This window comes from Polypterus senegalus, chromosome 16, assembly GCF_016835505.1.
Source record: "Polypterus senegalus isolate Bchr_013 chromosome 16, ASM1683550v1, whole genome shotgun sequence".
In the NCBI taxonomy this organism is placed as follows: domain Eukaryota; kingdom Metazoa; phylum Chordata; class Cladistia; order Polypteriformes; family Polypteridae; genus Polypterus; species Polypterus senegalus.
Window position 1 is genome coordinate 89,514,554 of NC_053169.1, and position 17,751 is coordinate 89,532,304.

The following is a 17,751-nucleotide window of genomic DNA, read 5'->3' on the forward strand; positions in this document are numbered from 1 at the left end:
ACCAAGCCTTAAAGGGTAAGTTCTGTATTTTTCTAGTCAAAGTTATTTCTTCATAAACATACGTTAATTTGCCATGCAAAACTGTAAAAAAATCTTGCCCACACTAGCACTTTACAGTAGAGATTGCTATATGGAGTATGGGGAGAAAAGCTTAAAAACTTACCAAATAACATCCATTTTTCAAGCCAAGGCAGTTATTGAGTATTAATCGGTGTCTTGCAATTACGCAAACATTGTAAGGAAGTTGCACAATGCAATTTTTGAGGGAAAAAAAATCCCACCAATGTTCTAAGATTCTGCCATTTTAAGAGAAGCCAGCTATGCACAATAGGTCGGCACTTAAATCTTCCTGTGCAACAACCTTTCACCCGAAACCACCTTAGGTGCCTGTTTTTCTCTTGATAGACCAAATCACAGTAAACGTTTCATGCCATGTGGTTGGTTTTGTTTTGATTTTCTTACATATTTACATGAGAACTCACACAAGTAAATAGAAAACATATCCTTACCTTGAGAGAAGCAGTACCAGGAATATGTGATAATGATTATTTCCAGATCCCCTTTGTTGTCACAAACGTGTTGTAAACGCAGAAAGCATGGTTTCATATATCAAAGTTTTTGTCACTTTATAAAGTTTTTTAATCTTTTGTTTTCCAGTGGCGTTATGTTCCTCATTGCATAGCATCATTGCTGGCAAGATTTATTTTTTTAATTTATATAGGTTGCATAAATTTAGAATACAGTTTTGCTTGTCAAATTCACATGTACCATGTTTGTGAAGAAATAACTTTGACTTGACAAATGCCAAACTTATCCTTTTACCTCTGTGGCTGAGGTGGCTGGCAGAGAAGTAGTGATGCCTCGATCAATCGGCCTGCAATCTAAATCAGGTGATTTTCACTACAAAAAACTCACTCTGTGATCAGTAAATTGTCTGATCACAAAAAAATGTTTTTGTCAGCATCTACTTTTCTAAGCTTTACAGTAATTTAGTTGTTTTTTGTTGCAAACGTTCTGCAAAACAGGGTAGCAGAGACAGAAAGAGAGAGAAGACTGGAATATTAGCCTTTACATTAAAGAACGTGGAGTAATAAACGGATGAGCCATCCTGTACAGTTAGACGAATAATCTATCTACCGAATAGCAAGAACAGCTGCTTTCTTGAACTCAGACCTTTTTATTTTGTCTTTTATTTAAAACGAGCACTGCTTGCCTGAGTTTGGGTGGTGAGCGAGCTTGTGTTTAGTACAGAACGGTAAAGAAGAATTTGAAATTGCTGCTTAGTAAACAATTGGCTTCTTAGCTTAAAAGCAAACGTCTATTTTATTTGTAAGCTTGTTAAGCATGTTAGCCTTGTATCTTCTTGATGAAAATGTGATAGATTTGCAGCTATTTCTAAGGGTTTCTACAATGTTTATTATTTATTTGTGTGTGTCATACAGTAGACATTCTGGTAAGAAGCAAGTACGGTGTAATTAAAATGGTAATCCATATTTATAACTACACCTCAAGAATGAATAATGTTTTGCTGGTACAATGTAAAAAACAAAAAAAAAACAAAACGTATAATAGTAAGTATATTTTGTAATATTAAGAAAGCGCAATTCTTCTTCTTCTTTCGACTGCTCCCGTTAGGGGCTACCACAGCAGATCATCTTCTTCCATATCTTCCTCTGTTACCCCCATCACCTGCATGTTCTCTCTCACCACATCCATAAACCTTATCTTAGTCCTTCCTCTTCTCCTCTTGCCTGGCAGCTCTATCCTTAGCATCCTTCTCCCAATATACCCAACATCTCTCCTCTGTACATGTCCAAACCAACACAATTTCTCCTCTCTGACTTTGTCTCCAAACCGTCCCACCTGAGCTGACCCTCTAATGTCCTCATTTCTAATCCTGTCCATCCTCTTCAAACCCAGTGCAAATCTTAGCATCTTTAACTCTGCCACCTCCAGCTCTGTCTCCTGCTTTCTGGTCAGTGCCACCGTCTCCAACCCATATAACATAGCTGGTCTCACTACCATCCTGTAGACCTTCCCTTTCACTCTTGCTGATACCCGTCTGTCACAAATCACTCCTGCCACTCTTCTCCACCCACTCCACCCTAATAATTAGAAATTATTAAAAACCTATAAATGCATGTACATCTTCTTCTTTAAATGTAAATATACATGCCAATGTCAAATAATTAAATTAGTTTGTGAGAATATATGTATAATTTGTTAGACAATTTTTTCTTTAAATAAATTAATTTTTGTTTCAGATAAATACATTACTGAAGAGATTAAACCAATTGCCAGCTTGTAATTACTAAAAGCATTTTTTTAGTTATCCTGTATATATTAAAGATACATTTGTTAGTTGAAAAAGTATTGTTTTAAGGGAATTTTATTTATTTTAGTATTTTTATGGTCACTGAACAGTAAGGCCAGGGTTATACTTCACGCGACGCGACACATGCTGCAGCAGACGCTCCAGCTACGCAAGCGTTGTACTGTTTATACTTGCGCGTGTACTTTACGTAAATCTGAAACAATCCACCAGGTGGCAGTGCGAGATATCATCACGGTGAGAACAGATTCAGCTTCGCTGTGTTGTGAATTGCCTGGAACACCCATTAAATTCCTATGACACCTTACTGCAATATCTCTGAAAAGGTTGTTTAATGATTAAATCCATCAGTTCAGAAATTTGTCCATTTCAGTTAGCATTTTGTACGAGGCAGAAACAATCCCTGGATGAGGTATCAGCTCATCGCAAGGTGAATACAAGCACACACATACACACTGGCATCATCTCAGTGGCACCACATCTGCATATCTTTGGAAGAAAACTGGAGCACACTGTGGAAACCCAGCAGGAAAACATGTAAACTCCAGGCAGGGAATATCAGCGACGAGACTCCCTGCAAGGCAGCAGCGCTAATGCTCCGCCACAATGTCACCCCCATGTGTGTAATTATTAACAGTGTTCATTATTTAAACGAAATTACCGATTTATCTGTAACATGTAACATACATACTTTAATGCATTTCATCATGAAAGTGATATCAAGTATAAATCTAAGGATTCTAAATATGAAGATAGTTGGAATATCATACATTTAATGTGCTTGATGTGGCGATCTGTAGCTGACGGTCCGCTGCTATTAGGACTGGATGGAAGCCCTAGAAAAAAAATGTGAGACTTTTAAAAAGTATCGTGTCGTTACAATCGGGAATATGCGACGGTTGAATATAAAAGCACCACGAATACATCTGTATGTCGGCATTTTGCTTCACCACATCGAAGCGTGCACACCGATCTTGTAGGATCCGCAAAGCTTTCTGTCACATGTAGATGGTAGCCAGAGACTCTGATGTCACATTCCAACTTTTAGCACACTGCGCCCCCTGACTTTTTGCATGAAGTATAAATGAGCCCTAAGCATATAGAATTTATTTTTGTTAATGTTCAGGTAACACCTGTGGTCTATAGTTTAATTATTAAAATACCAAAGTTAACACTTTAATATAGAACACCAGGCTTCCACATAGTATAAAAAAATGTGTAAAGGGATTAAGAAAACATCACTATCAGAATCAACCAATTCAGTAACATGAAATCGGTGATGGGTATTGGCCCTAAAAAACCTGAGCGGAGCATCCCTGTAGAAACGTCAGGCTTGGTGAAGTGTCTGATTATGACAATAGCTGATACTTTTAACTACAGGGTGGGCCATTTATATGGATACACCTTAATAAAATGGGAATGGTTGGTGATATTAACTTCCTGTTTGTGGCACATTAGTATATGTGAGGGGGGAAACTTTTCAAGATGGGTGGTGACCATGGTGGCCATTTTGGATCCAACTTTTGTTTTTTCAATAGGAAGAGGGTCATGTGACACATCAAACTTATTGGGAATTTCACAAGAAAAACAATGGTGTGCTTGGTTTTAACGTAACTTTATTCTTTCATGAGTTATTTACAAGTTTCTCTTTGTTTACAGCCATTGACATGTCGCAGAGGTTAACACGTGAGGAGCGGATAGAAATTGTGTTGATGTCTGGTGAACGCAGTAACCGGGTCATTGCAGCAGATTTCAATGCAAGACACCCTACGAGACCACCCATCTCCCATGCTACAGTTAGCAAACTGCTTGCTAAGTTTCGTGAAACTGGTTCAGTGTTGGATTTGCCAAAATGTGGACGCATGAAAACTGTCACTAATGAAGAAACATCAGTGGCTGTCCTAGCTTCATTCAGCAAGAGCCCACAGCGTAGCACTCGCCGCATGTCACTGGAGAGTGGCATTAGTCGAACATCCCTTCGGCGGATATTAGCTACTCACAAATGGCACCCTTACAAACTCCAGCTACTGCAGCATCTCAACGAGGATGACCCAGATCAGCGCACTGAATTTGCAGAATGGGCAAAACAAAATTGGAACAGGACCCTCAGTTTACGCAGAAGATTTTGTTCAGTGATGAGGCAAACTTTTATGTGAATGGTGAAGTTAACAAACAAAACCACCGCTATTGGTCTGACACTAACCCACATTGGATAGATCCTCCAAGACTGTTGGAACAAAAAATTGATGGTATGGTGTGGTATATGGGGTACAAAGATAGTGGGGCCATTCTTCATCAATGGAAACCTCAAGGCCACTGGATATGCGAAATTGCTACATGATGATGTGTTTCCCTCTTTATGCACTGACGCTGGCACGTTCCTGAGTTTTTCCAGCAAGATGGTGCACCACCACATTATGGGTGTCAGGTCCGAGCATTCCTAGATGAACAGTTTCCTGGAAAGTGGATTGGTCGTGGGCCAGTTGAATGGCCCCCAAGGTCTCCCGATCTGACCCCCTTATACTTTTATCTTTGGGGTCATCTGAAGGCAATTGTCTATGCTGTGAAGATACGAGATGTGCAGCACCTGAAACTATGGATACTGGAAGCCCATGCTAGCATTTCTCCTGCGGTGTTGCTATCAGTGTGTAAAGAGTGGGAGAAGAGGGTTGCATTGACAATCCAACACAATGGGCAGCACATTGAACACATTTTATAAGTGGTCAGAAACTTGTAAATAACTCATGAAAGAATAAAGTTACGTTAAAACCAAGCACACCATTGTTTTTCTTGTGAAATTCCCAATAAGTTTGATGTGTCACATGACCCTCTTCCTATTGAAAAAACAAAAGTTGGATCCAAAATGGCCGACTTCAAAATGGCCACCATGGTCACCACCCATCTTGAAAAGTTTCCCCTCACATATTAACTTCCTGTTTGTGGCACATTAGTTAATATCACCAACCATTCCCATTTTATTAAGGTGTATCCATATAAATGGCCCACCCTATAGTTAAATGACCTATGGACCTCTCTCCATTTATGCTTTACAGTGTCATGTATACTTTTATATGAAACAGTATCTGCAGTCTAAAGGAGGACCCAATGTCCTCTCAGTAAAAATAATGTATGAAATAAACTACATTATGTCCTTATTTAACCATTAAGGTGTGCTGTTGACCAGCTCAGAAAGTTAAGGTGAGAATGTGCTGTTTCTCTTATTAGGTGTGGTGTTGTTCCTATGCACCAACAAATTTGTATGTTCTGATAGTGAGAAATGATGCCATAACATTGATAAATAACAGTACTCACTAAAGGACTGTGATGACTGATCTGGAGCACGCAGCTATAGACTTTTATGTATTGTGTTTGTCTTTTTTTCTGACAGGTGAGGAATTCTGCGACTCTTCTATTCAGTGCTGTAATGACCAGGATGTTTGGAGTAAAAAAAGGAAAAGATGAATCTTCCAAGAAAAATAGGTCAGTGCAGAGCTGAGCAGCAGTTGCTCTCATTCATAGATTTACTGTGACACAAGCAAACAAAAAGTAAGAATGGTTATATTGTGAATTAAGAATGATAGTTATACAGAAGTGCATGTAAAGAGCAGAAGCAAATCAATTGAATGACTATAGACACGTTTACAAATTAAAGAACCATACTGATTAGTGAAATGACTCATAAATAGTAGCATTTACACTGGTGAATTGGGATCAAATACTGACAAAACATGTGTTAAGTTAATATTAAAACCTATCATTGAAATTACTGACTTACTACCACTTTTTTCTTGTATTCCTATGTGTATGTGTGATAGTCAGTCAGTCATTCTCCAACCCGCTATATCCTAACACAGGGTCACAGGGGTCTGCAGGAGCCAATCCCAGTCAACACGGGGCGCAAGGCAGGAACAAACCCCGGGCATGGCGGCGCCAGCCCACTGCAGATGTGTGACAGGATTAAATGATTTCTTTCTTATAAAGCAATAGGTTTATCTCTGGAAAGCAATAGGTAAACTGTTGTTCAGTGCCATTACAGGATTTTTTAGACTGTGGTGTCTTTTCAAGTTTGCATCATGGAAAATATGAATTCCAGATACATGACAGTTATGTAGAGTGCAGTCTGTTTTGGTGGAGTTCAGTAAACAGTTCCTTTTGTAAATTTTAAAACAAAATAAGGGCTGGCATCGCGTACCTCTACAATGAGTAAAATCATTGCATCTGTGGACATGTAAAAAGCTTGTTGGGATGTGATTCAGCATTGTTTATACTGCCAGTTGTGCAAGACCAGCTGTTACCACATCAAACTAATCAAAATCTATACGACCGTGTGACAAGGATTTGATCAGTAGTGTCAAATACTACCATTAGCATTTTATCAAGATAATATTTTGTCATTTAAGTAGGCCACCACATGATCTCATCTCTGCTGTGAAAGTTTTTTAGTGAAAACAACCAGCATATCACTGGGTACTTTATTAAATTGCACATCTTCAGCGGAAACACTAAAAACCATTACTCTCTTGTTATTTTTGTTATTTATTTATTTATTTATTTTTTTTAAAGAGTATGTCTGTATTTTTCTGTAACATTGGTGGCAGGTTGTGACAAAACCACAAGTCATTTACCACAGTGACTAGAGAATGCATTTAAATTGTCAATCAGTTTGTCAGAGAATTCAGTAAACTATTTGTTGTATGTGAATTAATAATAATACAGTAAAAGAGTACGTGAAAGTAAACACCATCTTCACTTCCCTGAAATTTCTGCATAACACTTTCATTAGGAAACGTTTGTAATGAAGTGACTGACCAGTTGTTCATCCTGCCTCTGCCATTATATCATGTGCCTACAGATTTTCTATCACCTTTCTTAATGTTCAATCACTTTGAAATCCTAGTGTTCTGTGGGCCCCTGGGCATGGAAACCTCCTAATGTCTTCTATAGTACTTGGCTTTTCCTGTGGGTGACATTGTAGTCTAATGCTGGCAAGGTTTACAAGAGAGAATAGTAACTTTTAAGGTTGTTTACTGTAAATTAATGTATGTTCCTGTGCTGCAGTGTAAAAAAAAATATTAGTAAATGTAATGTTAAAAATACTGTAAATGGTGAAATTAAAATACCTTTTCTGAATAAAAGGAAAGTTAACATGTTCTACTGAAAATGACCTGTATATCTTAAACAAAACATTTCATTATTTTTTACAGCCAAGTTCCGTAAAATCGATATTTTTCTACCTTCAAAATATGCTACATACCATTTACTGACACATTAGGTTGAGGAGTAGAGTGATCTTTCAGAAGGCAGCTGAGGTCTCCCTTTGTTCTGCATTTTTGTTTTTCTTGATACTGATGAATTTATCCAAATTTGCACGGCGAGGTTCTCCTATTTCTGTGTAACTTGATCGGTATTTATGTTCATTTTTATTATATTAGGGTCATATCTGCATAGAAGGACTAGTTAATTCACAACGGAGTCTGTAAAATATGGTAATTGGTTAATGATACAGACGGCTTGAATTTTGTTTGCTGTCTGTGATGTTTTAAAAATAAGACCTTTAAAACTGTTCAGAATAAAATGGCCTTATACCCAATGAACAATTCATCTCTATTCTTTCGCTTTGCAAATGTGTGTGTGTGTGTATATATATATATATATATATATATATATATATATATATATATATATATATATATATATATATATATATATATATATATATATATATATATTGACACATAAATGGACACACTATTTATTAGAAACATACTGTTCAGTGGACTGCATAATGGACATGTGTCTTTCATCTAACCAGGTTGGAAAGGTGGTCCAATACTGAAGGAAAAGACTTTCTGCTGCTATGGTAGTCTTTCTGTTGTTGATTATGTAAGAGTTTCTCCTCTTAGTTTACCAGGATGTAAACTTGAAATATTTTCCATGTTGGCCATTAATTGGATTTCCAGGTACAAATCGTTGGTGGTGCTTTTCATTAACTAATGAGTGCTATCTGCAAATTACAAGTGGAAAACCATAAAGTATTCATAATAATAATTCTTTACATTTATATAGTGCTTTTCTTATTGCATGTTTCTCACTACTCAAAGCACTTTACACAGTAAGTGAAGAGCCACTTGAACAACTACCAATAGGCAGCATCCACCTGGATGATGAAACGGCAGCCATTATTGCATCAGTACACTCACTGCATATTAGCTGTTAGGTGTTGAAGAGGTGTGAGAAAGAATTAGCCAGTTAGAAACAGGGGATGACTATGGGCCAGAATGACCAGGCCGTGGTTGTAGTTCAGCCAGGACATCGGCGTACACCCTACTCTTTACAAAGTCATGAACTAGGTTTTACGTCTCATCTGAAGGATGGCGCCATTTTTACAGCACAGTGTCCCCATCACTGCACTAGGGCATTGGGGTTCACATTTAGACCTTAGGGTAAGTGCCCCCTGCTGGCCTCACCAACACCTCTTCTAGCAGCAACCCAAGATTATCCTAGTTGTTCTCCCATCCAAGTGCTGGCTGGGCCCGAACATGCTTAGCTTCAGGTGGATTTCCTGTTTTGAAGTAAAGTATAATATTTAGGCCATTCTCGGGTAATAAACATACAGTTACCGTAAATAGTCTTTATCTATGCTCCTTTTTAGGTGTGTGATAATACCAATTTCTTGATTTGTTTTTATTTGAAGCCACTTGTCATCATATTACTGCGTTGCAAAAACCTCAAGTAAACTTTTTTCACGTTGTCATTATGGGGTGTTGTGTGTAGAATTCTGAGGAAAAAAATTAATTTAATCCATTTTGGAATACTTTACGGATGCACTGTGTATGTGTATATATATATATATATATATGTATATGTGTATATATATATATATATATATATATATATATATATATATATATATATATATATATATATATACACATACACAGTGCATCCGTAAAGTTTTCACAGCATCACTTTTCCACATTTTGTTGTTACAGCCTTATTCCAAAATGGATTAAATTCATTTTTTTCCTCATATGTATATATATATATGTGTGTGTGTGTATATATATATATGTGTATATATATATATGTGTATATATATATGTGTATATATATATATATATATATGTATAAGCTGCCAAAGCCAGTAATGTTGTTTATCATTTCTTATCCCTATTTTCATTTGTCTACCTTTGGTTTCCCCTACATACTTCTCTATTTATAAAAAAAAAAAAAACTGTGTCTACCATTTTGCTCCCAGCAGTAGATCTAATTACACATGTTAGATATTAACTTGTTAACCTCCTGGGTTGCAGGAGTTCTTGTTCTGACTTTCTAAATTTAACCTTATTCGTACCTGAATATAACAGGTCACTTTGAAATAAACAAAAGAAAAATTATTTTTTGAGTTAAGGACCATATTTGATTTTATGCATTGTTGTACAGTGATGTGCAGTTATTTTTTTCATGTGGAGTCTCAGGAAGTTCAAAGAAAAGTAATTTCCTCATGGCTAGTTTAATTATGTTTGAAATCCGTTGATTTGTGTGCTTCATCCTTAATTTTGTGTTGTCATCATGATGGACGGTAGTCTGAGCACTAAGTCATTTGTATCTCATGAGTACATTTTTGTTATATAGTACCAATAGCATTGTAGTTGATAGAAGTTCATTTGACCCATCTCACAGTCTACTTTTCCTTCCCAGGATGACAGGCCGTGAATTTTTCAGCAGATACCCGGCACTATACCCTTTTCTACTTAACTGCTTGGAGGCTGCCTCTGAAGAAAACCAAAGGTGAGTTTCAGTGTCAAGGAGCATTTGATTTCAGTGCTGGTGTCTGCAAAGGGATGGTTCACAGATCTGCTTGTTGGAGTCAATGGAAAGAGGAGGTTTCCCCCTCTTTGCATCAGAACTAAGGCAGCTGTTAAAAGAAGATGATTGTCATGATGTTCCTGTTAGTATGAGGCACTGGTGTTCTTAACTACTTACATTTAGACAACCTTAATTCTTACATGGCCATTATTTTTTACCTCCCAAGGCTACATCCTAACCTTTTTCTCCTGCTGCTTATCCTTGGCCGACTCTATCCCTCCCCAATGGATGGAAGCTATTCTACACTGAGCCTGGCACCTTTCGTTCCTCTTATCATCAGGTATGTAACTGCTACCAAGCATAGAGTAAAGATATAAGCTCCATTTGAGGGAATGGTGGTGCTGGGATGTAAGGATTTAAAAAAAAAAAAGCTGGCAACAAGTTTGCGGTATGTGTGCTTTGCATTTCAGCAGCAATGGCAAGTTTGTCTTTTTCAGAAGCACACAGATAGACTTTTATGTAAAAAAAATAAATGCATTACACTGGCCAACTTCATCAAATCCTATCATGTGAAGCCTAAAAACAAAGTGGGTTTATTTAAGAACATTTATGTTAGGTTGAATGCCCAGTGGGGGTGAGTGGTCATTTAGCATTGGAACCCCTGCAAATTTTGTTTTTTCTCCAGCTTAACTTCAGTTTTTTTTTTATTTTTTTGTTTTTTCTGTCCTCCCGGTCATCTCTCCTTACCTTTTTACCATTGTTACGTATTTTTTAATACTATTGCCTAATCTTAGTTGTTTTTTTTTTCCCATGTAACTTTCACTTTGACTTTTTGTAACACACTTTGAGCTACATTTTTTGTATGAAAATATACTATATACTTTAAATAAATGTTGTTGTTGGTAATTCAAAAGTCAGTTCGATTGAGTTCTTATATAATCTGTGATGTGTGTAAGGTCCTTACTTTTAGATGCCAATGCTAATTCATTAAAGACCAGTACAAGGTACAAAAGCAAGAGAGGATTTCATTGAGAATTCATTGAGTATAATAGCAGATGGCACTGTCAAGCCATAGGTTGGTAGAGTAGTTATTGTCACATGTGCAGAGCATAGTTTGATAGTTTGATTCTTCTGTTGCAGCTAGCATAGGCAAGATTTACTTATTGTGAGGTATTGTGAATATTCTGAAAGAGAGATGGAAAAAAAAATGAACATTTTTATGCAGAATGCAGAGATTAAGGAAAGTTAGCCATGTGAGTATGTGTATAGTTATGACACCAAATAATTATTATAACAATATAATAAGGGTGGATGTGAAGTAAGTTTCCAGATCTGTAAAGCCCTTATCATAATAGTACTCCAGGCTCTCTTTATTTGCACTGTTTTTTAAGACAAGTACTAATCCATACTTCATTTGACGAAATCTGGTGAGCACCTAGTAAAATAATAAGAGAACACTTCATTAATTTTGTCAGAACTGTAATTTGTGCATGTTACAACTATTTTTTGACACTGTGAACAGCTATAACCTGATATGAAAATGGTGGATTAAAACCTGAGTTTTAGTGCCTATGTAAAACAAGCTGCAGGCATTTTTATAAACAGAAATTGTGCTACACTTGTTTGTGATTCCATTTTGGTTTGCCAATAAGAGATTCTGACTGATCTCATTCAACCCATAATCCATATATTTCTTTTTGTGTTGAACCTAACTCTGTCTTTGTTTTCTGATAATTTCTTAGCAAATCAAAAAATTAGGAGTTGAGACAGTGAGTGCATTCAAGAAAATTAGAGGTTCACAAGAGGTTTAATGAAATTAGGCCTGCTTACCACTCTGCTGTAAAGATAAGACTAAGATGTATAATAATGTAAGTTCCATCTTTACCATGTCTCATTATTGACCCTGGCCAAGCCAATTTTCCTTGACTGCATATGTGTGGGGTTCTACTCACTGTTTATCACTAAGGAGGAAGAAAAGCTAAAATTCTGGATTCAACCAAGCAAAGCTCATCTGGCACTCTGAGATGCAGAACTTAGAATATAATAATGAGTTCCCTTAGTCACCTGTAATCAACATTTTATTCAAGCCGGTTGTATGCAATGCTTTCTGCTATGCTGCTCAGTGCCTGATGCTAATATTATTACTGGATGGACACTTTATTAGGTCCACATCCTTATTCATGTAATGGATTTATTGGTAATAGTTTTATATGGTCAGATAATGCAGTTTAAATGTAGGTAGGCATGTGTTGACATATAGCATTGTGCAGACCTCCAGTGGAAGCATGAGCAAGACTAAAGGTTAATTATGTTTGAAAGTGAAAAATTACCATTCTTCAACTGTGTCAGCAGTAGCAGGCCTATGGAAGATTTTCAGGATGTCAGTAAACCAAAAACATCATGTCAGTGATGTTGCATTGGTTGTAAACAGACTGTTGATGAAAAGAGAAATCAGAATCTGACATGACTTGTGCAGAGTAGCAGGTGGACTACATTCACTTCCCTAACAGGTAAACATGGCAGTTGAGCCAATGGAAGGCAAATCCGAATACACAATTCCTTGTAACTTGTCATTGACAGATTATGGTAATAGACCACCTCAAGAGAATTCTACTCCTATCAAATGTAGAGAAAAGCCAAGCAAAATGACACCTTTTATTGGCTAACTAAAAAGATTACAATATGCAAGCTTTGGAGGCAACTCAGGCCCCTTCTTAATGCAAGATGTAATGATTACATCTTGCCTGAAGAAGGGGCCTGAGTTGCCTTGAAAGCTTGCATATTGTAATCTTTTTAGTTAGCCAATAAAAGGTGTCATTTTGCTTGGCTTTTCTCTACATTTATAATGGCTAACACGGTACAACACCCTAATACTACTCCTATCAAGTAAACTTAAGAAAGCACGTTTAACGAATGGTAAATGAACCCAAGAAAATGTGATGTGTTCTCTCAAACCCTGATTATTGATTTCTCACATTATGAGTATTTCTAAGATATGGCAAGAACCCCATGAGCCTATCAGTCTGTCCTTACAGGTATTAACAATGCAGGCTGGTGTTGTAGTGTAATGATGAGGAGTGTATTTTAATGGTGCACATTGGTTCACTTCATAGTGGAGGGGTTTATGCCTCTGTACAACATGATGCTTTTAAATTATTGCTGATTAGGTGCATTCATTCCTCATAATGCTGTGCCTCCTGGAAAACTGGATTTTAATAGGATAGTGCTTACCTAATGGCTAAGAAAATCTGGAAGGGTTCACATAACATGATACTGAATCATGTTAAAGCTGTTTTTTTCTCTAAATCACTTAAACATAATTCATTCAAGCATTTCAGGGATTAGAGCAAGCGCATTGGCCCTTCACCAGCTGATTTGCATAAACTATGGCAAACCGTGTACATGAGACAGAATCCCTGTACTGTGCTTTGTGTTTAGCTAGTTCAGGTTGTTCCAAGGTAAAATTCAAGACCAATTTACTAATAGATACATGTAAATAATTAAGTGTCCACTTTACATTAAAAAAAAAAAAAAAACTAAATTTGCTGTTTTTTTGGAAGAAATAAGTGGATAGGACTGGCGAGCTTTGTTGGGCTGAATGGGCTGTTCTCGTCTAGAGTGTTCTAATGTGTTCTAAAAACTTAGCATAAAATGCAGACATTAAGAAAGTTCTGGAGACGGTAGCATTGACCAGAAAGCAGGAGACAGAGCTGGAGGTGACAGAGTTAAAGATGTTAAGATTTGCATTGGGTGTGATGAGGATGGATGGGATTAGAAATGAGGACATTAGAGGGTCAGCTGAGGTGGGATAGTTGGGAGACAAAGTCAGAGAGGCGAGATTGCGTTGGTTTGGACATGTGCAGAGGAGAGATGCTGGGTATATTGGGAAAAGGATGCTAAGGATAGAGCTGCCAGGCAAGAGGAAAAGAGGAAGGCCTAAGAGAAGGTTTATGGAAGTGGTGAGAGAGGACATGCAGGTGATGGGTGTGACAGAGCAAGATGACAAAGACAGGACGATATGGAAAAAGATGATCCACTGTGGCAACCCCTAACAGGAGCAGCCAAAAGAAAGTACATTGATGTAATTATTTGAACATTCAATAGGTTATAGAAAAAAGGAAAACAAACTCCCTGCTTGAATAGTTTAGTGGTTGTAGATGTTTGAAAGTCAAAGGTGTTGAAACATTCAGGTCTTATAGAAGAAAGAATTAAATACTCAGATAAGTAGGTCAATTAAATAAAAGCCTGTCATTGACAGTGGCAAACGATACAGACACCTCCTGAGCAATTATGTGACTAAATTCTGTCTATTGAGACTGATCTGCACTGAAAATCTAGCTATCTAGAGAAAAGAGATGTAGCAATCAGTGTAACACAAACGAGGCAGAAACATATGTTTATGATATGAAAGGAGAAATGCTTTAGAAAAGAAAACGCTGACCAAGTGAGGCATATCCCTCTCTGCACAAAGAAACACACCACTCCAGCAAGTGCTGAGATAGTCCATTCATAATCTGTGATGCAGTAAGCTAAAAGATTCAAGGAATATGAGCAAAATCAAAAGATAAATCAACTTTTGTTGACATTTTTGTTCTACAGATGTGTCATTTATATATCATTATTTTGACATCTTCCTTTTTCTGATATTTCTTTTTGTAATTTTTCATGTAGTTATATTTATATGTAAAGAGTTTATTTCTCTTTACATAACTGATTCCCAACTTGCAAATACTGTGAAAATAAATTGAATTTATACTAAACTGAGAGAGTTAAAGGTGCTCTTTGTGCATAAGGTAGATTGGAACATATTTGTAAATACTAGGAATTTGTGAAAATGTAGGTGTGAAAAAGCACTGAAAGCTCTCAACAAATTCTAACAATCTAATGTTTCACTGTCTTTGTGCACTCCCCCACTTCATGCCTCTTCCTAACTTCAAATAAGCGTCGAAATAAAGTGAGGACAAGCATGCTGTGCAAAAAGAGTTAACATCATTAGCTGCTTTCTGTTTGGCTGGGCTCCCATTTTCCACTCGCTTTGCTTGGCTGGTACCCAGCGAGTGCAGTAAATTCCTGGGCTGCGATAAGAAACATTTGCCCACCCTCTCAACCCCTAGGAAAGCTTATATAGTACCTGGCCAGGCCAACCTCTTTATTCAAATGATTGCCTTTTTCCTGTTTCAGCATGTTTAATATTATATATTCATTACATTAATACAGTACATGTATGTCAATGTATAATGGAGCCCAGCGATGACTTAATGAAGTCGTAATTACTTTTATGATAACTGGGTGACCTGCAACTATTTTGTTGCAAAATGCATTTTGGACTTGTTGAAGATTCAATTACCTTACATGTCCTCTTCAGGTGTGGACGTTCTCCAGTATACAGGTCCAGAGAGATGGCTGCACGGGCTCTTGTCCCCTTTGTTACTGGTAGCCAAGCACCTTTAATCCTCCAGCAACTGCTTCAAGATCTTCCAGACCACCCAGGCACTGCTGTCCCCCAAAACTATCTCCATGGAACCCTCTTACAGGTGAGATATCTTTTTGCCAACATTAGTGGTACCTCTATTTTGTGAATGTGTCATGAATAGTGTTGATCAGCGAATTTCCCCAAAAAGCGTTATTTGCAGCAAATTTGCTGCATTCACGTTCACCCTTGTTCGTCAAATTATTTACTGTGTGACAAAAGGTGCTACACCAGCGCTTAACCCGACACAGACAGATGCAGGAGGCACAGTTATAAAACAAACAAATGTTTTGTGGGCAACTCCTTCCCCGTTTTCCACAGGCACAACTCAGTCCCACAAGTACGGCACAAAATCAATACAGTAATCCCTCGCTATATCGTGCTTTGACTTTCGCGGCTTCACTCTATCGCGGATTTTATATGTAAGCATATCTAAATATATAACACGGATTTTTCGCTGCTTCGCGGGTTCTGCAGACAATGGGTCTTTTTACTTCCGGTACATACTTCCTCAGTTGGTTTGCCCAGTTGATTTCATACAAGGGACGCTATTGGCAGATGGCTGAGAAGCTAACCAATCAGAGCACGCAGTTAAGTTCCTGTGTGCTGAATGGCTTAGTGACGGAGCACCGAATTCATTTCTGCGGCGTTAACCAGGAAGTCTCGTCTCGCTCATTCAGCATCAACGTGTTTCACTGTGTAAAGAGTTAACTTTTGTGCTCTTTTGTGTTTATCTTTGTGCATAGTCTAGCCCTTCATTATGGCTCCAAAATGATCTGCTCCTGCTACTGCTTCAGGGGCCGTGCCCAAGCGCCAACAGAAGATGTTAACAATTGCTGAAAAGGTAAAAGTTTTGGATATGCTGAAGGAAGGGAAAAGCTACACCGCTGTAGGACGCAATTACGGCTTCAATGAGGCTATGATTCTTTTTATTTAAAAAGTAGGAAAGAAATATAAGATCTATTGCCGCAGTGTCCTTTTAAACAGGGTGCAAAATGAGTTGTAAGTGGATGAAATAAGGCAGTAGTCTGGATGGAATCTGCTTTAGGGATTTGGATTAAAGATTGCCGGAAGAAGAACAACGGCGGTGCTACATAGTCGCTTGAAGTGGCTCCTTTAGTACAGCTGTAACACTCTCCTTTGTTGTGCAGTAAAACTAAACTCATCGTTATCGGACAAGTCATCGTGTCATTGTTGGTGAGTAACTATAATTAATTTTCTACTTACACTACTTAGTACATGTACGTACGTTTAGTGTCACTGTACACACATTTACTATGTACAATTTTTATTTCATTGTACGTATTTATTGCTGGTGGCCTGTCTATCGAAATGGCTGTAACATACGTGATATTGGAGACGCTCGATATCTTTAAAATAATATTTAGGTTTTACTGTATATAAACAGTGTGTTTACATACATAATTTCAATTAATCTTACCTAATATCTAAGAGAATACAAAGGGATTATGCTGTATAACTGTGTGGGGAATATTTATAAACAGTTTGGGAGAGTTTATAAGGGCTTAAAATATATAAAAATAACCATACAAACATATGGTTTCTACTTTGCGGATTTTCACCTATCGCGGGGGGGTTCTGGAACGCAACCCCCGCGATCGAGGAGGGATTACTGTACTTCTCTTTCTTTTATTCTTTGTCCTCCACTCCTCTCTGGCAAGCTTTGTCTCCCAACTCCCGACTCTGGCTGTCCAAGTGTTGGCTGCTGGTTCTTTTTATAGCTCACCTGGAAGTGCTCCAGGTGTTTGATGACCTATTTCCAGCTGAACTTCCGGGTGTGGAGGAAGAACCGCCCGGAACCACTGCTATGAATGGGGGCTGCCCTCTAGTGTCCCGGGGGAGGAACTGTTCTGTCCATACCTGTTTCCCCGGGTCATACAAAGAAAAGGTGTCCCGGCTATCCGTCACAACTGATAATTCATCCGGTTTAGGAAATTTTTTTTCCTTCTAAGTACCAGCGCCCCATAATTCTTTGCAAGGCCAATGCAACGTCCTTCAGGAGCTGTAACATTCAACATTGATGAGACTGCTCCCCTGAGTATATAAAGTTGATCATTTGCATTACAGACTCGGTGGGAACAGTATTCTGTGCTTGTAGCCAAAGGTGCAGGTCGATCTT

At 37.8% G+C, this 17,751-nt stretch overlaps 1 protein-coding gene across 1 annotated transcript in view; it reads left to right on the top strand.

Annotated features, from left to right (window-relative positions):
- LOC120516336 (thyroid adenoma-associated protein homolog) overlaps positions 1-17,751 on the top strand; it is a 156,288-nt gene that overhangs the window by 105,946 nt on the left and 32,591 nt on the right. The window contains 4 exon segments of the mRNA XM_039737938.1: positions 5,721-5,812; positions 10,034-10,123; positions 10,368-10,481; positions 15,507-15,675. Coding sequence (XP_039593872.1) covers positions 5,721-5,812; positions 10,034-10,123; positions 10,368-10,481; positions 15,507-15,675 — 465 coding nt within the window.